This window comes from Saimiri boliviensis, chromosome 1 (assembly GCF_048565385.1).
Source record: "Saimiri boliviensis isolate mSaiBol1 chromosome 1, mSaiBol1.pri, whole genome shotgun sequence".
NCBI classification, from domain to species: Eukaryota; Metazoa; Chordata; class Mammalia; order Primates; family Cebidae; genus Saimiri; species Saimiri boliviensis.
In genome coordinates, this window is record NC_133449.1 from 161,666,322 (window position 1) to 161,690,193 (window position 23,872).

Genomic DNA, 23,872 nt, shown 5'->3' on the forward strand with positions numbered 1-23,872 from the left:
GGATTAAGATATCTGGTTCTGGACCACCTACCAGCTATGTGACTTTGGGCACATCAGTTCAAGTGTCTGAGTCTGTTTCTTCATCTGTAAATTGGATATAGTAATGATATCTATATCCATATGCTGTTGTGACAATAAAAATGAGTTAATGCATAAAAAATAGTTATCACTCTTTCTGGCATATAGTAACACTCAGATAATAGCAGTTCTTTATTTCATTATTATTAAAGCAGAGAAGCTGACAAGGCCTGAAGGCTTGAAAAGCTGCCACAGTCAACCTTAAGGGGATATTTATATCATATTATATTATATTTTGTATTATATCATATTGCATATTAGAGCCCACAATTTATCTTCAAGCTAACCACGAAGTCAATTTTTTTAATCTCAGCAGTTTCTAGCACATAGAAACATTTCTACCTTAAGAATTATTCTGACAAAGAACAAAACACACACTCACATAAACACAACAAATTCCCACAAACTTGATTTGTAAATATTGTCAAATTAGATATTCATGAGATAATAAAATACAGCATTTTATGGAAGATGTGTTAAAAATCCTTCAGGACTTTGAGAAGGGCTTGAAGCTGGAGCAGAGCTTTCTAATTTTCTTGATAGGGAAGCAGTGTGCCACATCTGCCCCTGTGCTGCTCTTGCCAATCTTTGACATTCACTGAGCTTCTTTAACTGCCCGTATCCAGGACTGATAAATCAGCAACACTCCAATGCATTCATTTAGACAAGACACCTGAAGTGTGTCTTGTCTATCAAAACAGCCTAGCTTTTGAAAGTCATATTTTTCTAGGCCAATAATTCTCAATCACCTTAGATCAACTGCCATTCTCATTTTTAAAACAAGTATCTTGTAATACGCATTTACAATACTGGAATGAAATCCATGAGTAATCTAACATATCTATACACAATGAAAAATTGTCAATATAATGCCCTAACTGAAATACAAAGAAGCAATAAAAGGAGAGTGATGTTAAGTACAATAACATACATTTTGTTTTCTAAAAGCTCAGGTTCATCTACAACAGAAAACATAATACAGCAGTCAGATATATGCATTTGTACATTAAGTTGTCACCATGGATGTGACAACTACCAATAAAATCTAACACAGACACATTGTATTGTATGTAGGTGACACAGAGTGAATATTCGTTCTGAAATAAATGAAAGCATACTCTTCATTCAGTGTGTGGAAATTACTGAGCAAAATTCTTTTTATTTATAAGTAAAAGGAGTTATATTCTAGATTAGATAATTAAAAATAAATTTTCTACTTAAACGAGTGTCTGGTAGGATTTTCTAAAATCATGGAGAATGTGGCCTGTGGAATGATATTTTTCTTATGAGGGATTGTTCCTCATGTTGTAATTTGTCACCTGTCCTTCCTCTAGATTTGTGTTTGCTCCCCAATCATAACTACAACCCAGTGTCCCAAAGATATTTCAAACGTCCCCTAGGAGGTGACACCACTTCCACCAAGAACCAGGTTCTAGGTAGGTTGACTGGTACTGATACAAGGAAAATTTTTTGAATTACTAAGTCCACCCTAAACTAAACAAAACAACACACACATACACACACACATAAACAACACAAAATAAACTGTTGCCCCTTGTCATTTATACTCCAGACAGGCCGAAATGCAAATCTGATCATGTCACCCCCAGTGCCAACCTTCTTAAAACAATCACTGACTTGATGATAATACCTAAATACGTAACACAACTCCCAACCCCCCTCCTGATGTGACCCTTCCTGGCTGCATCTGACACGGGGAATCCCTCACTGTCTGCGCTCTAGTCATCTTCATCTTCTTTCAGTTGCTGGACTAAGTTATGTAGTCCTCACAGGTGTACTTCCAACCTCCGTCCCCAGTGTTTTCTGCCTTTTTTCTGACAACTTCTCTTCCTCTTTCAGTTGCAACTCAATTATCATCTCCTCAAGAAAGTGTTTTCTGTTCTTCCATCAGGGTCAATGCTACCATGTGTACCTCCCCTTATAAAATCCACCGTAGCTGTAATTGTATGTATATGCAGTTACTGGATTCATGTTTGTCTCCTTCAGTAGCCTCTGAGCTTCCTGAGCGAAGGAATTCTGCCTGCTTCTTCTTCTCAGTACCTGCAATACAGTGGACTATCATGAGTTCATCTATATATGCTTGAGTTGATGAAGGAATGGTTGAATGAACAAATGGACAAACGTATGCCTATATCTAACCTAACATTTTTTTGCTAAGCCTCTTTTTGAGTCAGTGAGTTTGTTTATTTCTGCTTGGAGCAGGGCTCACACCCAGCTGCTTGGAGAAATTAATACTCTTGTGTATGCCCTATTTGGCAAGAACAATACATTATCCTTCTAGTACAAAGCGAGAAGTCTTGTGAGTTGACCAGAGTGCAAAATATGGGATTCACAGGTGAGGGAGAAGTCTTTCCTTATTCTTCAGTTAAACAAGTAACCCATAAGCATACAAATTCATGTAGTTTGAAGTTCTAGTAATATTCCAAATGAAGAAGTCTCCTATCATCTTCAATCCCCTGCCCAAAATATTTATGATTAACAATTGGATGTGCATTCTCATGGTCATGACCTCCGGATCTACTTATATTAAATGTGTACATATGTATGCATACATATGCATATCTATCTTCCTCTTCAACTCTTATGATGTCATGTTATGTATATTGATCTATGATGTTTTATCTACTCATGTGTCTTAGATACATTATATTATTTGATTGTAACTATACCACAGCTTCTGTACAATCAAATAATAAATCTGATACACATATACACAATAAAATGATAAAATATATTTTAAAGTAAGTTTTTTTTTTTAATTCAAAAAGTCGTTTAAAAAATTATTTTAAGTTCTGGGATACATGCGCAGGTAAACGTGTGTCATGGTGGTTTGCTGCACCTATCAACCCGTCACATATGTGTTAAGCCTCATGTGGATTAGATATTTATCCTCATACTCTCCTTCTCCCCATTCCCCCAACAGGCCCCAGTGTGTGTTGCTCCCCTCCCTGTGTCCATGTGTTCTCATTGTTCAGTTCCCACTTATAAATGAGTACACAAAATGTTTGATTTTCTGTTCCTGTGTTAGTTTGCTGAGGATAATGGCTTCCAGCTCCATTTTGGATATAACAAAAAGTCCAGAGAAAAAAAAACATGAAAGAACACCTGTGTGCCCATGACCCAACTTAAGACACAAAATATTACAATATGACTGAACTTTCTGCTGATCAAATATCTTCCTGATGAAAATCACATCTCCTTCTAATTAAAAAACCCTTTTTCTTCTGTCGTCTTGACCCTACAACTACTTCCCTGGTTTCACTGTTTATGTATGTCTGTATACTTTATGTTATGTGTATATGAATCCCTTCTTATTCTTCTTAAGACTTGCATAGTATTTTTAAGGGTATCAATGTGCCATGACTTACTTAATCACTTATAGATTTGCGAAGATTTGTACCGTTTCCAAGTGTTCATTTTTATAAAAAAAATCTAGCAACACATAACCTTCTACATGCATCTTTGGACACCTCAGCAAGTGTTGGGGCATTTCCCTAGAATAGATATGTGGAAAGCGTGTATTCAAAAATTTCAAACATACTGCCAAATTAGTATCCGGAAAGCTTTACCAATGTGTCCTTTCACAACCAGTCCTGAGAGTATGCGTTCAGCACATCCTCATCAATTCAAAAGATTAGCAGTTTCATGTTTTTTGAGTCTGATGGGTGGAACTTGTATCTCATTGTTTGAAGTTGTGTTTTCCAGGCTACTTATAAATGTCTGCATCTTTAGTTAAGCTCATTGACATTTGTAAAAAGAAGTGATTTTACAATATATAATTTGTTACCACATGCTCTATGAGGGCAGGGGCCATATGTGGGTCACTGTCAACTATAGTTCCAAAGCCAAGCATGGTAAATAAGTAATAAATATTGATTGGTTGGTTAGTTGATTGATTTATAGATTAATTACCAGACATATTTATACTTTTTAAAAATTCTCTAAAGAGATAAAATAATCTAAACTAAAAAAAATCAGTGTAAAAAATGAATCTTATAATGGTTATCAAAGAACAAAAAAATGGGGACTAGGGTGGCCAAAAACCTGAAACTTCAAAATAAGGGCAATTCAACTGAGTTCTGAAAACAAAACAAATAATGGAACCGGAGAGGACAAACTTGTGAGCTCTATTGGATGTCACATATCTAAAGTCTTGAGGAAAAGATAGAGTATTTTATTTGCAAGTAGATAATTGAAGTATCTGAAGGCAGTACTTTGCATAAAGTGGATAAATAACCACATGTTATGGTAGCAGGTAATACAACCATATTTCCAAGACAGTCTACAATGGCACCATTCAACGCTTAACTTGTATCTGCTAAGTATCTATTGTAGGTGAAGAAAATGGACAAAGCCTTTGCTTTCATGGCACTTATCTATTCAGGGAAGACAGTTAATAGACACTAAAAAAGAAAGGAACATACAATATGTTAGAGAAATACCATCAGGAAAAATAGAGTAGCATAGTGACTCTGAGAATGACAGAGTATACTACGTTCATTAGAATAGTCAAAAAAGTGCTCTTTAATGGGGCTACCTTTGAGCAGAGACCTAAGTGAAGACAAAAAGGAAACTTAATGGATATTTGGAAGTGAAAATTACAGGAAGAATGCACAGGTCAGAGTGCATTTGACATATTGGAAAAATGCAGAGGAGGTGCTTGTGCCTGGAGCAGAGGGAGGAGAAGAACTGGTAGAAATTGGGATTAAAGGGGCAGGTGGCACCAGGTTCCTTATATCCTGCTATATTCTACCAAGTCATGTTAGAAACTTGGGATATTCTGCATGAGCTGGGAAGCCATCAAATAATTTTCAGTGGGAAATATACATTGTCTGCCTTTGATTTCAGAGACATAACTCTAGCTTTTGTGTAGTGCATAGGCCATAAGGGCTGGAAAATCAAGACAAAATTTTATTGCAAGAAATACACTTGTAAGAAGTAAGTTAGAGATAATAGTGGCTTACAATAATATTAGTGACACCAACGATGAGAAGTGGTTAGATTTAGGACAAAGTTGTAAGCTCCAAAACATCTACAAAAGGGGAGAAGATTTTGTTAAAAAGAAAATTCTTATTCTTTCTTTGTAGAAGCTTCAGGTGGATGGGCAAAAACCAAGAAAATTTGTTCCATTAAGCACTGCACCAGTTTATAGCTACATTTGCAATTAAAAACTTCTTAAAATGAAGTGCACCAATTAGTAAGCTTAATAACTGGTTAGAGGAACAATACATGCAGATTACACGTAATTATCAATGCAGTTTTATGACTAAAGCCAGACATAGGCAATGCATTTTGAAAAAAAACATCTTCCATGCATTAGCAAGGTAAACATATTTGATGGGAAATATTGGGAAAAAGTATAAAAAAAATTCAAATTTTTTTAGATTAACATCACCTAGAGATAACCATTTTAGATGTAGACAATATTCATATATGGAGTCATATGTAATAAATATAGGTATGTTATACATATGAATATTAGGTAGCATGTATATATCATTTACATTTACATATATATGTTTGTATATGTAAGGATGTATGTGTATGTATATCACATACATATACCAGATTTGCATTTCAGTTTTACTCTACATTATTCAGATGTATGAAATGCCACATTTCTTTTAATCTCTAAATTAGTTAACTTTTCTGTGAGCTCTTCAAGCTGGGTTTCAATGGTAAATCCAATTTCAGGCATTTTGTGGACCTCTTCCTCTTTCTGGGTTAAGCTGGACCTTTTGTTTTTCACTTCATGCTGGTCACCACCACCTCTACAGATTCCTTGAAGGCAGAAGGTTCTGTTGCTTCCCTGTCAAGCTTGACACCTTGTAGTTGTGCAAATTTTAGTTATTTTCTGGAGATGGAGGAAGAAGGTGAAGGAATGAATAGTCATTCCTTCTAATATTTTTGGATTTTTTTTTTTTAAAAAGGTCACAAGTTAATCTTTCACTCTAGTATCTGGGCCCATATAAAAATTATGGGGGTTTTTTTTGGTAAGAATTGAGTGTGTGCTTTACTGTGTTATACCTGCTTTTAACTTTGGATGGTATTTCTATGAAATGTCCCCTGCTATTAAATATTTTAAACCTGAATTTCAATGGCTGCGTATTAAAAAATTGTTTAGGTAACTGATACCCAAATATAGACATTTAGATATTTCATGTTTTCCAGTTATGAACAACATGGTTGTGAGTAATAATGTACAGAAATCTTTATAAACAGCTCTCATGATTTATTTCTTTTGGAATTTTTGGAGCATAAATGTTTTTAAGGCTTTTTAACATTTGTCACAAGCATCATCTAGATATGCATTTATGTGGTACTGCAATACAATTCTCAGGTTTGCCAGGTTGGAATGCCACAGCAAGCATTTCTACATGAGCCTACTTTACATGATTCTGTCTTTGGCTCTAGGGATGACGAGTAACAAGGTGCAGGGGAGAAATAGTGGGTAGTGGGTCTAATCCAGGTAGAGAATCTGAACTTCAATCTGTCTATCCTTGGGCAATTCCACCATTGTTCTCCACCTATCTCTCCCATCTTCATCACTCTCTCATCTTCTCTTATATATTGGGTACATGGTAGGGTGTGTAGGTGTGAGTGTATAGGTGTGGAACAGATGTAGAGCCTTTCTCTTCAAAATCCTTATGCCCCATCAAGATATTGAATACTCTCTGCTTCTCTTATGATTATGCCAGCTCCAAAAGCTCCCAAATTCTTACCCCTTACATTTGTTTACCACTTTCTAAACTCCATCTCCACTCCTATGAACTTTCAGCAGCTTTATTTCTATATTTCTTTATTGCTATAATTAAATTTTGTTTTCTACCAGTTATGTCTGGAAAAACTCCAGTATGTTCTTACTCATTACCTCTTTTCTCTTGCTGCTATTTATACTTGTCATTTCAACAACCCCCAGCTGTTGAAATTACAGCATGCTGTCATAATGATCAGTCATTGATCAGGCTGAGTTTCTTGCTACATTGTGAGCTAGAGGACCAGGACCAGTGTCAATGTCACTTTTGTCTATTTGAAATGAATAGAAAAGATGAATATTAATAGCTAGAATTCAGAGAGCATACAATATATGCCAAACAATAGTGTAAATGTTTTACATTTATTAATCTTTTTAACAACTTCAGTGCCCAGAAGGTGACTAGAAAATAGACTTACAAGTATTATTAGCCTACAGCAGGCGTCCCCAAACTTTTCACACAGGGGGCCAGTTCACTGTCCCTCAGACCGTTGGAGGGCCACCACATACTCTGCTCCTCTCACTGACCACCAATGAAAGAGGTGCCCCTTCCTGAAGTGTGGCGGGGGGCTGGATAAATGGCCTCAGGGGGCCGTAGTTTGGGGACGCCTGGCCTACAGAGTACAATGCGGGAAAGGCTCCTGCTATTCTCTGGAGAAACTAGTTAACTCTTTAGAGGTTTGTATATTAACAACTATAATTTATAACTCAAAGAGAGGATTGGTGGCCCAAATGTACTTTTCTGGGAGAGTGGTTTAGACACAGAATTAGCAGAACTATTGAGCTGAATAAGGGGGAAAATCCCTTTATGTTGATTACTACTTTAAAATTATTTCAAGTGAGGGCTACCTTATATATCTTTTTACTTGTCTAACATGTATTTGTTGTGCTAAGTACTGTGGATACCAAAATCAGTAAGAGAGTGTGGTTGGGAGGTGCAAATCTTTAAATAATAATTAAATATATGGTGATAAAAGCTATGATATGTAATTGTAGGGTACAATTGAAGTATATATGACAGGGAAAATATTGAGGTCAGGATGGCTTCCCAGACAATAAGAGCTGAAGGACGTGGGAGAGCTTGCCAGACAAAGAAGGGGAAGGAGAGAAAGGAGTTTAACAAGTGTTTCTCATCTCACTGATTGGGAATTTGGGCACTTCTCCATTTAGTGTTGGTTATGGAACAATGTCAGAAATAAAGCTAGAGAGGTAAGCAGGCACCAGGTTAAACCAGGTCAAGATTTGCTATTTTATCAAAATTGCAATGGGAAGACATTACAGGATTTTGAATAAGAGGGAGAAATTAGCTAATTCCTTTTGGGAAAAAACATTGTAACTTCAGTGTTGAGAATGTTGGGAAAGAGTAATTGTCAGGGCAGAATAACTAACGGAGAAGTAGCTCTTAATTAGTTACGAGCTAATTCATTTATTCAGTCATTCATTCCACAGATACATTTGTCCCTTGGTATCCATAGGGGATTGGTTTCAGGATCTCCCTGGGGTACCAAAATCCAAGGATGCTCAAGTCCCTGATTAGAATACTGTAGTATTTGCATTTAACTTAAGCATATCCTCTCATATACTTTAACAACACCTAATGCAATGGTAAATACTATGTAAATGGTATTTATATGGTATTGTTTATGTAATAATGACAGGAAAAAAGTCTGTAGATGTTCAATACAGGCACCATTTTTTAAAGATTATTTATGATTCACAGTTGGATTAATCTATGGATATGGAACCACAAACAGAGGACCAATTGTACTTTCACAGCACTACTATGTGCTAGGTACTATAAAACAGTACCTAAAAGGTGCTGGAAAATACTGCAGTAAATATAACAGACTAAGTTCTTGCTTTCAGTGATCTTACATTCAAGTTATTCTAGTGTGTGTAGGAGCATAAAAGACAACAGCTGTGAAAATCAATAATGCAAATCAAGAGAACAGAGAGTGATGGGAGGTTCTTTTTTAAGTAAGTCTTTTCTGAAGAGATAAATATGAGCAGACACCTGAATTAAGTAAAGAATGAGCTTCTCTGGTCACTTGGGATGGAGAGATCCACATGGAGGCAGCATCAGGTGAGAGGTGGATGGTGGAGGTAGATGCATAATGGGCATCATCTAGGAACAACGTGGAAGTCAGGAAGTCTCCTTGGTGGGAAAGGCCCAGAAAAGGGAGAGAGTGGTGAGAGTTGAGTTAATGGAAGCAGCCAGTGGCCAGCTTTGTAAATTCACGTAGGTCATGGTGAGGGCTCTGGATGTTACTCCTAGTGGGATGACAAGCCATCTTAAGGGCAATGAGTATGGAAGTGATACGTTCCAATCTCAATAGTTTACAAAGCTCATTCTGTCTAGAGGTTGAAGAGTGGACTGTATGTGAGAAACAATGGAAGCAGAGACACCCGTTGAGAGGCCTCTGCAGTCACCCAGTGAAGCATGATGCAGTTGGAACTAGAATGGCATAGCAATGAGAGGCTGGTAAAGGGTTGGGATCAGGAAACATTACAAAGGTAGAGCTAACAGGATTTGCTGATGTATTAGAGGTAGAAGAGACAGAGAATTGTTAAGAACGGCTTCCAAACTTTTAACCTGGGCAACTAGAAAACTAGATTTGATATGTATTCAGATGGGAAGCAGGTTTGAGGTTAGGGAAATCAAGAGTTCAATTTTGAACATGTTCAATTTAAGCTGTTGAATAGACTAAGAACTGAAGACGAAGACAGAGTAGTCAGTGGGATAAAAGTAGTTGTGATAGGCAAGGCAAAGATGAAAGGAAGCCCTCTCTTAGAGTATTGGCAGCAGACTGGACAGGAGTGAAGGGATTTAAGAGATTCTCGAAGTAGATAATGACCTAGGTAAAGGAGTATTAAAAATTAGCAAGATGTTCAGTTTCTGCCGTGGTGAACAGGAAGGGTGTTGCTTTCCCCTTAGTGAGAGAATTCAGAGGAATGAATGACTCCCAGTAAATAGGCTCCTTTTAGGCTCTTACAGGTCTTTGTGTCTCTATGCCATGTTCTTCTTTAAACATCTCTGGTAACAAAAGAGCAAGGGCCATGAGACTTCTTTATGATCCTTTCATAAAGGGTCTCTTTATGACAGAGATTGCATGGTTGCAAATCTCTTTGTAACAGAGAGGCAATCTCTGTCATAATTACTCATCTTCACTTTTGTACTGTAAACTCAGCCAGAGGAACTACATAAATGATTGAGTGTGGCTGCGTTTCGCTAGAACTTTATTTATAAAAACAGACAGTGGGCTGGATTTGGCCCACTGGCCATTGTTTGACTGCTCCTGCAATAGCATAAAATTAAGCTGTTTCATCTCTCCTTGAGGAAAAGGATTTTTTTTTTTTTTTTGCATTGTTAGAAGCAGAAGTGAGAAGAGAAACTTTGTAGTAGTACTTTGCAACAGCAAACCAAGATCCTGGTAAAATATGCAGAGCTATATCCATTGGCAATTGGGCCCAGGGTCAGAAGCAGCAGTTGCAAAGGAATGGAGAGCAGGTTAGTATCAGAGTATGGGAAACTCCACTTTTCCTTGAGTGCTTATGCTTGGGGTAAATGACTGACCAAAACGGAGAGGGCATATGTGGTCCACATTTTTTTCCGTGTGTTGAATTTCTCATAATCACAGGAATAATTTCGAGGAAATGATCAGCCAAATGCTGAAAATGTGTCATGTATTTTCCCAAAGGAAGACATTTCTGTGCCTGGTGAGTGTATTCCTGAACAATTGTGCATAAAGAGATGTTTTCGACACAAACCAGAGATCCTATACTGTGCACATGCAAAGAAAAAATGATACTGTAAAGAAAAGAAATCTATCTCTGTAACTTTGTTCAGTTCCACTTTTGGAAAATGGGTTTTCTTAAAGAGAGACTACTTCTGAAGTCTAATTTACTAGCACTGTTATTTGGCATTTCATTCCCAAGAAAAATGGAATCCTTGGTGGTTAACACGCGGTGAAGCAGTGGGAAACTCCCCAGATGTAGATCTCACCTTGTCTATCTGTTCTGCCTTGGCTTTACATTCAGAAATGGCCTCAGAAAACTGTTTCATCCTGAAATCCTTTGTATTCTTTACAGCTTTTAACTCTATTATGCTCTATACAGACAGACCCTCTTTGGGCTTTGACGTTTGTTTCCTGCCCATTATGTGTGATATTTGAGGTTCCTGAAAAGTCTATTAAGAGTTTGCCTCAAGAATTTTACTCTGCATGTTTGCAGTTCAAAACTCCCTAACCTTCACCAGCTGTGCACCAACCACCTCTCTATGCTGCTGTCCTTGTCTATAGGGTTTTCAGAAAAATCAAACAGAATTATTTTAGAATTACATAAAAACTCCATTATACCTAATTTCCATTCTATAAGGTTTATCCCTTTTTTCTCTTACCATTTTCTGCAGCCAGCACACTTTACAAGGCACATTAAGCAGTCACCATCAGTATTTTGAGTCTTAAGTTTCTAGACAAAGAGCAAAACTTTAGCATGTGTTTTTTAAAGGAAATGTATTCACTTCTAAGCGAGCATGTTTAAAATTTAGTGGGAGAAATACTGGACTTGCAATCAAAATGCATGGGTTTAAATGCCAACTTCACCACTTAATAGTTACAAAATATTACATCTCTTAACCATGCTGAGCTGCAGCCTCTTTTGAAAGAGAGGCATTATGATATACGATATTACATCACATGATCATTGTGAAGACTGAATTAGCCAACATGAAAAATCTTCCAGGTGCATTGTTTGCCATATGGTAGGTGCTCAGTACATCAATGTCAAAATCAACCCACTACCAAGGAAAACATTTCAAAGGGAGGAGCAGAAGGAAGGAATTTGCAAAGGCAGAATGAAGGTTAGGATTAAGGGCATCCCTTATAAGGTTCCAGGTCAGTGGTCCTCAAAGTATTGTCCCAACATCAGCACCAATATTAGCATTATCTAGGAAATCACTAAAAATGCAAAATTTTGTTTTTCACCCCAGATGCATTAAATTAGAAACTGTGGGTGGGTTAAGCAGCCTGTGTTTTAGCCAAGCCCTCCAGATGATCCTAGTATTTGCTGGTAATTTTCAAGCACCACTCCTCTGATACTTCATATTATGGAACAATACTATTCAAACTATCTTATTTAATCCTCGTTCTCAAAAAAAGAAAGAAAGAAAGAAAAACAGAAAAAGAAAAAGAAAAAAACATTTATTGGGAGACCTGAAAACTTACTTTAAGAACCCAAAGTAATATAAGCCAAATCATAGAAATATTTTCTCCCTCAGAAAGGATTTCTACCTAATTCAAAAATACAGGATTTCAAATAAGTTTCATCTAGAATACATCTAGAATGTGGACAGATATGAAGACCACACAGATGAGAACAAACAGAAGCAATTTATTCAGAGCATGATAAAGAAAAAGGATTAGCCACCATCCTTGGAATTTAGCAACTTCTCAAAGACAGGCAGGGGAATAAAAAAGTTTTATAAGCAGGGAAAAGAAGGCTTCTGGTATCCTCGGATTGGAGGTTGTTGGCACAATGAAGCAGCAGGTGCATTAACAAGCAATGGGGCATCTTATGCAATTGCTTTGGGAGCAGTATATTTCGCATTCTGTTGTTAGTCTTGGGTTGGAAGCAGGTAGGAGGGTTAAATAAGGGGGAAGCTAGCTAGCAGTAGTTGAACAAGTGTTGATCATTCTGGGCTGGCTGCCAGAGGTTGTCCATTGGAGTTTTGTTGTTACTCATGGTCTGACCATTGTCCATTTCTATGTTTAGTCTCTCAAGAATCCTAGGGGGGAAAGAGTGCATACATTTAAGGGAAATGATACATACTTTAAAATGGTTACATAGTATAGCTCAGGTTACTTGTTATAAGGAAAAACAACATGTTCATGGATTCTATTGTTTCCATTTTAAATAAAGAGGTATTTGAAAAATTAATTTACATAAATCATATTGGCAACACGATTATTATCTGACTTTAACTCTCTATATTAGACTCTGATTTTGTTGATGATCAGTAATAAAGGTAATAAAGAAGGTACACACATATAATTACAGATGGTCCCCGACATGACGGTTTGACTTAAGAATTTTTTCACTTTACCATGGTGTAAAAGCAATATGCATTTCGTGGAAACCATACTTCCGATATTGAATTTTGATCTTTTCCCAGGATAGCAATATGCTGTGTAATACCATCTTACCATGTCTGGCAGCAGCAGTGAGCTACAGCTCTCCATCAGTCAGGTGATCACGAAGATAAACAACCTATACTCTAGAGTAGTCTGCTGCCAGATGACTTTGCCCAACTCTAGGCCCATGTAAGCTTTCTGAACACATTTAAGATAGTCTAGGCTGTTACGATGTCCTGTAGGTTAGGTGTATTAAATGCATTTTCCATTTAAAATATTTTCAATTTACAGTGGGTTTACTGAAGGTAAACCCATTGTAAGTCTAGGAGCATCTGTACTTGTAATAAATGATGTATACTGTCAAAACAAAAATGGCGCTGGATGAAGTTAAACAGGTAAAGATGACTTTTTCTTTTCCAAGGCTATGGCAATACGGACAGACCATAGTGCAATTTGATCTCAACTTCACTAAAGCAAAGGGTAGGAGAGTTTTTAAGAAATTGAGTCTGGGGAAGGGATTACCTAATGTGTTTCCTAATGAGCCTTACCCAAAGGAAAGGTAAACTTTCTCCTATCTTTATGACAAGAGATAGTTTTACAACTTGAAACAAGGTGTCCCTTTAAATTAGGCTCCTACCCTCCCGGGCAGACTGAGAGATAAGAGCGCTATATTTCTTGAAGATTTCATTTCAAAGGGATGACTCCCAGCTTCTTGAGAAGTCAGTCCTAGCTTGTAAAATTGGTGAGTGTCTTTCATTTACATCTCAAGGCGTTAGAGAAAGAATTTGCAATTACAAATTTTCTAAAGTAAATGCTCTAAGAAAAGGGAGTTCAGAGCCTGGAGTCAGGAGGAAGGCGATCTAAAGTTTAGTCAAGCTGAGTGGAACGTTAAGGCCCTCTTGGTTAATATTCAATCTTTTATCAGTATAGAAACCACCAGGGACCTTACATTTAAGGTTAATAAAATTCTAGAAAAAATAATTCAATTTTAGGCAGGCTCTCTTTTAAGTCAGAATACCCTTGTACTCTTCTCCTAACTGTTGATTGGTAAGAAAATGAAACACTATTTTCTCTAATTTAAATGTAATTCCTTTACAAAAGATTGTGCAGTGCTGGGTGGGATGGGTGAAAAAGATACTTGGATAGGCTGTAATGGGATCTTTTGAGGATATGCTGTGTGAATTTTCAAGAATGTTTCTTGTGTACCTGACACTCCTCACAGGTGGGAGAGGAGGCACTTGCTACAGAGATCATTGGTGCAATGGTGGAGCCCTCTGGTCTAACATAATTTTATTGCATAGTTTGATACATAAAAAGGTAAAAAGAAAAAGTACTCTAGTTTCCCTGCCTCCTTGCTTCCTGTTATTCTCAGAAGCGGTCTTGCTGTAGTTCTAGGGAAGTATCAAGAATGTATATATATTCTTGTCTATGTATACACACACACACACACACACACACACACACACACACACACACAAAGGTAATAAAGATAATGAAGAAAGTACACATATATAATTATAGATTGTCCCTGATGTGATAGTTTGACTTCAGAATTTTTTACTTTACCATGATGTAAAAGCAATATGCATTCAGTGGAAATTGTACTTCCAATATTGAATTTTGATCAATATTGGAAACTATACTTCTAATATGTGACCAATATTGAATTTGATCTTGTGTGTGTATATATATTTACACATACATATGTATGTATATGTGAATATATATGTATATGTATTGAATTTGATCTTGTATATATTTATGTATATGTGAATATATGTGTGTATATATATGTATATATTTATGTATACATGAATATATATATGTGTGTGTATACACACACACACACACACACACACACACACACACATATATTACTCTTGGCTTCCAAAATACCACTCTCATCTGATGTTCCCAAAACATCCTGGATAGTCTTTCTCCATCTCCTCTGCTTGTTCTAACTTCCCTACTGCACCTCTCCGTATTGCTGTTCTTCAAGACACTGACCTTCTTCTTGGGTAATCACATCCCTCTTCAGTTCTCTAAATCCTGTAGACGTGCTGGCAATTCCAAGTATGTATGTCCAGCCAAGTCATCCCTTCTGAGCTCCACACACACATCCAATTGTCTACTTGATGTCTTCGCTTGAATGTCTTATAGGTATCTCACACTTACTGTGTTTCACCCATCTCATTAAATTGTCCTAACATATATTCAGATATACAATTCTGAAATATGGCTTTTATTTGTGCTTCTTCCCACCCACTCACGGAATCTATTTTTCTTATCTATCTCTTCACTGCCCAAATAAACCTTTAATCCAAACACGTATCTCCATCTCCCCAGTGACCATGCTACTTTTACCCACCATCTTCTTTTACCTGGACTTCTGCAGGAACCCCTGGCATATTTTCACCCCCCATGTCATTACTATGCTTACATCACTTCTGTGTCTTCTCATTTATCTTCCAATAGAACATAACCTTCCCCCTAGAGCACACCAAAACCCTCAGGGTCTGGCTTCTGACTACTTTCCTGAGCTCATCTCAGATGCTTAATCCCTTGTTCATTCTACTGCGATAATGAACATGAAAAGTCTTTCCTGTCTCCAGGCCTTTGCATTTGCTCTTCCCTTCGAATGCAATGCACTGCTCCTGGTTCCCCTGACTCCCAAATTATCTGCATACATCAGAACTCAGCTGAATGTCACCTCCAGTGAGTTGGGAACATCCATTTCCCCAACTACCTAACATTTCCCTTCAACCCAGCATGTTCTCTATCATAACATCATGTTTATACCTTTTATACTTTGCTATTCCACTTGTGACTCAGGAACCAGCAGCATCAGCAATGCTTAGGGGACTGTGAGAAATGCAGAATCCCAGACCCTGCCTCAGACTTAAAAAAGTCAGAATCTGCCTTTTACCAAGATCCTCAGTGGATTACTATGCACATTAAAATTTGGGAAATGCAACTCTGAAGCCCTGATCACAAACTATATTTATTTCTTTAATTATGCATTTGCTTATGTCTGTTTCCATCCACAGTGTGAATGCCATGAGGTCAGGGACTTTGTCCATTTTCTTTATTATTGAATCTAGTACTCAGAACAGTGCTTGGTATATAGTTGGCACTCAATACATATTTGATGAATGAGAAATTTAAACTAACTTTCTCAATTGATCCATGAAGAACTGAGGATTGGAAAAGTCAAGTGAATTTTTTGAAGTCATACAGCTGTTTATGAACAAAATCAGTGCAAAAAAGCCCAGAAAAAATAACAACAAAAACATTCTTGATTCTCCAGAAAGTATAAGGCAGTTTGTGTGCGTGTGTATGTGTATGTGTGTGTGCGTGAGACAAAGTATGCCCTAAGATTTCCTTTGCTATTTTCTCTGTATAACTATCACTGTTAATAATAATAATCACTTATTTATCATACTTTATCATTCAGAGTCCATTTTCACATATACTAACCTATGTGGCAATTTACCCAGAATTTGTGTCTTTATATTTTCTTTCATTAAGAGCAGAGAAAATAGCAAACACAGTCCGCAAGTTTGTGGAGTTTACTAACGGATCAAAAGATCACTGAGAAAGCAAAAAAGAAGAGAAAGTAAAATTTCTCATAAGAATAGCTGTCAAAGAACCAATTTAGTGGAGTGGACAGCTCTTCAGCCACATGAGATCTATCCAGTTGTGGTTGACAGAATTCCATGAGGGTGTCAGAGGCAACCCAAGGACCTAACATGAATTTCACAGAAGTGGTTTTGAATTTATTTTAATTGTCATTACTGGACTTACTTTTAGTTCAATGGACATTTCTGCCTAATTAAAAAAGCTTCTTCTATGCTTAAATTTTTCTTGTCACTCCTAGTATAACGTTAAGCTATTTCTAGCTCCTAATTGGCATGTCACAAATGGACCATTACATTGAACTTGGTGCTCTCTAACTTTCCCACTTGATTCAAAATGTACCCTCACTGGAGCCAGAGATGTTCATCACAGAGGCTCTGAATCTGTTTTCTTCTTTTACAAGAGGAAAGACAGTACAAGAGAGACGATTCTAATGCTGGTGGTGGGGTTGATGGATAATTCATATTCTAAGGATATGTTTAAATCATAGACTATAAACAAAAAAGCGACTAAAACAGCCAGGCCAGCCTGCCTCCAATACAGGAGCCTTGTACAGTATCTTGATCATCCAGGAATTCTTTTTTTATACCATGCTAAAATATAAGTAACAAAATTTATTAATATATAAAATATGCATTTTAAGCATATAATTTAGTGATATTAAGTCCCCAAAGAGAAGGAGATCATGTACTTTGCAGCAACATCGATGGAGCTGGAGGCCATTATCCTAAGAAAATTAACAGAGGAACAGAAAATCAAATACAGCATGTTATCACTTACAAGTGGGAGCAAAACACTGAGTACATCATGGACACAAAGAAGGGAACAGCAGACACTGGAACCGACTTGAGGGTGGAAGGTGGAGGAGAGTGAGGATCACTACCTATCAAACTATGCTTATTACATGGGTGATGAAATAATCTGTACCCCACACCCCCTGTATAACGAACCTGCACATGTACTCCTGAACCTAATATAAAAGCTAAAAAAGAACATTCACGGAGGTGTGCAACAGTTGCTACTCTCCACTTCCAGAATTTTAAAAATCATTTCAAACACTCTATACTTCTTAAATAATACATCCCCATTCCCCTGAGTTCCCAATCCCTCCCTGATAATGACTTTTCTATTTTCTTTCCCCACGAATTTGCCGATCTAGAATCCTCGCGTAAGTGGAATCACAATATTTTTCCTTTTGTGTGTGGTTTATTTCACTTATTTATTTGTTTCATTTATTTTTAAGGTTCATTAATGTGGTAGCATGTATGAAAACTTCATTTCTTTTTAAAGAGAGAAATAACATTTTCTAGTATGTGTATACCACATTCTATTTATTCGCTTATCTGTTAGTGGAAACGAGCTGTGTTCACCGTTGGGCTACTGTGAATAATGCTGCTATAGACATTGGTATACAAGTGTCTGTTTGTATCTCTGCTTTCAATTCTTTTGGGTGTACGCCTGGGATTGAATTGTGGGATCACATAGGCATTCTATATTTAACCGTTAGAGAAACCATCAAACTTGTTTTTCTACAATGGCTGTATCATTTTACATTTCCACCGGCAATCCACAAGTGTTTCAATTTCCCCATATTCACACTGATACTTTTTATTTTTTGTTTGTTGTTTTATTTTTTATAACTGCCATCCTAATGCGTGCAAATTAGTATCTCATTGCCATTCAGGTATGATGCCACTTAAACACTTTCTGTGCCAGGGAGAACAAAATGACACCAGGAAGCTATTGCAGATCATCTTTAGTTGTTAGAAGGCTCTTATTATCTAGTACTAAATCTTGCCTCCCTCTGTCAGTGACTCTAATCCTTCACTGCACATCAGAGTCACCTGGGAGCTTTTAAAAATTTCTCCATCCAAGCTGCAATCCAAACCAATTAAATCAGCACCTTTGAGGGTGGATTCCCGAATCAGCATTTTTTTAAGGCTCCTCAGGTAACTTAAATATGCAGCTAAGGCTGTGAACCACTGCTTAAAACCCACCCACTGGTCCTAGTTAGCCTTACAACCTGTGATAACCTTATCAATGAGCTTTCTCTGGCATCCTTTATTAAACAGCCAGCCTGCAATCCCCCACTGGCCATTCAGTCCTCCTTAGCCTCCTAGATTTTTTTTTTTGGCCGTGGAGTATATCATCAGCTGACACCTTACATACTGTCTTGTGCATCTGTTCATGGACTTTCTTTTCTCTATGTAAAATCTCTATACTTTCAACCAGTCTTCAAAGACACTGAATAATAAATGTTACCATTATGAACACAATATAGCTCTCTTTCACTCAATCAGCAAGTAATTGAGCACTTATTATGTAATGCATAGTCTACATATGTAAAATTAATACATAATAATACATATTCTAGACACTGTGCCGACACTGGAGATTATAGTGAAAAATATAACCAAATCATTTCCGATAACAGTAAATGCCACAAAGAAAATGAAAAATGTTTGTTGGCTGTGGTACATTGAGTGGGGGTTAAATTTAATCTGAGACCTGAATGACAAGAAGAAGTCAGTCACTGAAGAAACATTCCAGGAAGAAGGCACCTCAAATACAGAGGCGCTGGGGGTGAAGGAGAGGAGTTTCAGAAGGGCTGTGAGTCAGTCTCTGAGAAGGACAGGGAAGAGAACCACCATCACCTCCTTTGCTAGTGCTTTAACTCAACATGACCTAAGATCAAATGAGTTTTTGGTGGCCACATCAGCCTAGTAAGGTGTTTTTCCTAAGTGTACAATTTTCCTCATTGAATTAAATCTTCCCTCTCTAATGTTTGTGCTGTTGATAGTTAAGACTTAAGTGTGGAAAAGTGATTGAGATAAGAATATCTGGAATTTCAACTAAATCCCAATTACAAACAATCTGTCTATAAAAACACTTCTCAGCAGAATGGAGGGACTTTCTCATTCTCCAACCACTGCCAGACTGGTTCCTCAATCCCTTTGGCACCTTGTTTTCTGTGCTGTCTTAACAGAAGTTCTGGACAACGCCAAAGCCAGGACTTTGCAGGCTGCTGCCATTTGGAGAGAGTATGTATCTTAATTTTCAGTCAAAATAGCTCGGGAAAGACAGAGAATTCTTGATTTTTGGAACCCTGTGTCCTCAGTGGTGGGCTCACAGAACAAGCAGCTCTCCCAGACCAGCCACTAACATGCTGTAACAAGTCAGTTCTTCTGTCTGGGCCGTTTTCCCATATTCAAATGTGGAGTATGGGTCTAGGATAAACTTGTTCAATCCATGGCCTGTAGGGGCACATGCAGCAGCCCAGAACAGCTTTTAATGCAGCCCAACACAATTTATAAACTTTCTTAACACATTATGAGTTTCTTTTTGCAAAAAAAAAATTTTTTAGCTCATCAGCTATCATTAGTGTATTTCATCTGTGGCCCAAGACAATTCTTCTTCTTCCAATGTGGACCAGGGAAGCCAAAAGATTGAACACCCCTGGTCTAGGGGTTTTAAGATTCTTTGAAACTTCATTAAAAAGAACATTATTATACTATAAAAGTTATTAAAATCCCTATAACTTCTGAATATTAATCTGCAGATATCATGCTTTCATTGAAAAGGGATCTTCATTTTCAAGTTAATAAAACAAAATGTTGAGTTTACATGGGGAAGATGACATTTGTAGACTTAAATCAGATGCTGAAATTGACGAGAACACAAATTTGAACTGCGAAAACAATGACATATTGTGAGCACTAAAAGAAATGATCAGGGTCGTAAAAGGAGCCACTGGGCTTATTTATTGATTGCTATCTTTCCAACGATCTTCACAGAATCTGAATTCAATTCGTCCAGGTGAACTGATGTAAGAACAACCATCAGATCTCTCCCACAATCTTTTTTCTCTGGTACAGCCTACCTGTAACCAGAAGCTTCTGCATGGGCTAGAATGAGACACTGTAACAAGATGGTTTTGCATTCAGGCAAAGTAACTGCTTGAATGCAAAGTAACTTGCCCAGTAACAACTGGTTCAAGTTGTTACTGAGCAAGCAGTGGGATCCTTGGGATCCTTGCTGATGTTCATAGAAGCCAATACTTACAGCCCTGGATTTTGAGAAAAGAAAGACTTTATTATAAGTTGACTGGCAAGGAAGCAAGAGGCAGAGCTCAAATCTGTCTCCCTGAGCTGGGAGCTGTGGCAGGTTTTACAGGGAGAGAATAATAAGGCATGATCTGATTGGATCTTTGTGATGAGGTAATGCCGGGAGGTATGATCTGACCGGGTTGTGCCATAAGGTGATGCTAGGGCTCTATACGATTGGATCATGGATCATGCCATGAGATGTCCACTTCTTTATTTGATCCCCATGCCTTGGTCCAAGCACTTAGGTTCCACCCTGGGGTTGCATGCTTGGTTCATCTTGGTCAGTTCAACTTGCAACCTGGGATTCCATGGCAACTAAAACACAGCTCTCCATTTTATATACAAAGTTGAATCAGATTGGGCTGTTCCTGCAGTTACAAAGTTACTATCATTCATTCACTCAACTTTTGCAATCTAGCTGAGTAGGTACACAAAACAGGAATCAACCATAAATATGTCTGAATGTGAGTTGAACTAAGTGTCCTGAAGGAAAGCCACAAGTTCTTGGATGGAAAATAACTGCAATCCCAGACTTGTTAATTCAGCTCTCTAAGCCTCATACTCCTCTTGTGTAGGAGCTAACCAGGTTAACATGTCAAGTGGCAGGATCAGATTTTGGTGTATACTAAATGCATGATGTGTCATCAGCTGATGGTGAAGTACCTTTCTGAAGGTCAATGATGAAAAGATGATTTTTCTTTCCTGTGTCCCAGAGTTTCATTCAATTCTTTGTGCTCATGTGTATCTTTCAGTTCCAAGGAGGGTTTCGGGTCAGTGGAGAAGGTCGTGCTGCTCACGTTTCTCTCGGCGGTTATCCTGATGGCCATCTTGGGGAACTTGCTGGTGATGGTGGCTGTGTGCTGGGACCGGCAGCTCAGGTGAGCAGCAGGAGGAAACCTTTTGAGGAAACATAGGTGGAGTTCTGAGCTCTCCCTGGAGAGTTGGAAATGTGAATATTTCCACTACAATTTGTAATTAAGAAAGAAAACATTTACGGGAACTATATTTTTAAAATGAAAGAAGAGAAAAAGGGATTGCAATTAATCCTGCAATTCTAATACAACCAGTGTAAACACTTCAGTATATTCCCATCCTGTCCTTTTTTCCTTTGTCAAATGTGTTTATAGTTGTGATCATTATATGCACAATTGTTGAGAGCACATATAATCTAACCTCCCCATTTTATCAATGGTTTAAGAAAGACGTGGCTGACAAGGGACAGATCTAGAAATTAAATGTGTGTTTTTTGCACTTTTACTTCGTCAGTCTTAACCCTGGCTGCAATTAGAAGCACTTGATGCATTTTTAAAAAACTATCATCCTGTGTTACTAGTGTGTCTCACATAGTATTTTGGATGTAGTTATATTTAAAAAGTTATTCATTGTTAAAGTTCAAATCTAATCAGGCATCCTGTATTTTATCTGGCCATCACTGAGGAGAGAGGTGTTAACTCCCAGGGTGCCTGAACTAAATGATCTGGGGTGAGATCTCAGCATCCATATTTATTAAAATGCATCAGGTCATTCTAGTGTATAGCCTGGGGCGAAAGCCTCTGGGCCATAAAAAGGTATAATGAAGGAGTTCCTCTCTAAATAAGATATCCACACGTCTAATGATGATGCAAATAAAGTGTCAAAGTGCAATTTTGACCAGTGTTATAAATGTGAGGTGCACAGTAGCCAGTCTACTAGTGCGAAATGGTGAACTGTGACTACAGTCACGGGGCATATCTTGGGAGTGTTTCCTGAGAATTCCCGACCACGGACTGATGGGTGGGTGGGATGTAACTAGGTAACCATCAGAAGAAACAGCATCTGTGTTGGCCCTCAAAAGGGGGCTGTATGTGCAGGGGAACTCAGATTAGGGCAGGGTGGTCAGAAAGGAGAGGAAAAAAGAGCTTTTGGTACAAAGTAGGTCTGGAGAAGTCAGAAGAGGCTGGACCATGCTGGGTCTTCTCAGCCATGTTACAGAAATAGAAATTGAATCTCACAGAATACGCTAAGCATGTGACTTTTTCTTTCCCCTTTCCCCCTCCCTTCTTTTCTTCTTCCTTCGCTTCCCTTTATCCTGTTTTCTCTCTTGATCTTTTCTCCCTCCCTTTTTTCCCTTATCCCTCCCCCGCTGCCTCCTCTCTTACACTTTTTCACTCACAGGAAAATAAAAACCAATTATTTCATTGTATCTCTTGCTTTTGCGGATCTGCTGGTTTCGGTGCTGGTGATGCCCTTTGGTGCCATTGAGCTGGTTCAAGACATCTGGATTTATGGGGAGATGTTTTGTCTTGTTCGGACATCTCTGGACGTTCTGCTCACAACAGCATCGATTTTTCACCTGTGCTGCATTTCCCTGGATAGGTAAGGACAGAGCAATGTGCATAGTGGAGCTCCATGCTGGAGACAATGACCTGATGGATATTGGGCAGTGTCTGCCTTTCCTTATTCATTAGAAGAAATGAATCTCAGAGAGGTAAATTTGGTAATTCAGTTACACAGTCACTCTCCAGCATTTGTGGAGTGCCCCTTTTTAGTCAGGCCCTCTCTGAGGTGCTGCAGATGCACAGATTAGAAAGACCTAGAACCTGTCTGCAAGGAGTTTGCAATCTAAAAAGCAATAGATGTCAGCAATCAAGTTTACTATAGAGTTCTAAGTGTTATACTGATGGCATGAACAAAATTCTGAAGAAGCTGAGTGTCAAGAATGAGTACATCTTCCCAGAGGGCAGCAGGGGTGGCTCAGAATGAAAATGCCCTATGTTTGAACATAACCCTTTCCTGAAAATATGTTTCTGTAATAATCGTAGGTACATATTTATGTATGTGCATGTAATTGTGAAGACTCTTTTCCAGAAAGTTACAGATGATAATAAACATCCCAGTAATTTTATGTATTTTGGACCCAAGTCTAGCATTTCATTCTTGTTGCATAATTTTATTCTTTTTCTTCATATCTGACTTCAAGAGACCTAGTGATTGCCATCTTTGCCTCATTTGTTGCAGATTTATGTATTTATCCCTTGTATAATCATATTTATTTTCCAATTTCTACTAATGCACATTTTATCATAAATGTAGAATGCAATCTAAAGTCAGGTGATTATACAAACATATGCTGTTCTCAATGTAGTCATATCTTAGGGGTTAGCACTCAA

General features: G+C 37.8%; 1 protein-coding gene across 4 annotated transcripts in view; it reads left to right on the forward strand.

The window, feature by feature from the left end:
- The window catches only part of HTR4 (5-hydroxytryptamine receptor 4), a 198,826-nt gene that overhangs the window by 79,278 nt on the left and 95,676 nt on the right, over window positions 1-23,872 (forward strand). For 3 of the 4 annotated variants that reach the window (XM_003933996.3, XM_003933995.3, XM_074379593.1), the window contains exons 3-4: window positions 21,476-21,601; window positions 22,878-23,078. In XM_003933996.3, coding sequence (XP_003934045.1) covers window positions 21,476-21,601; window positions 22,878-23,078 — 327 coding nt within the window. The other variant, XM_074379595.1, reaches the window with a different exon arrangement.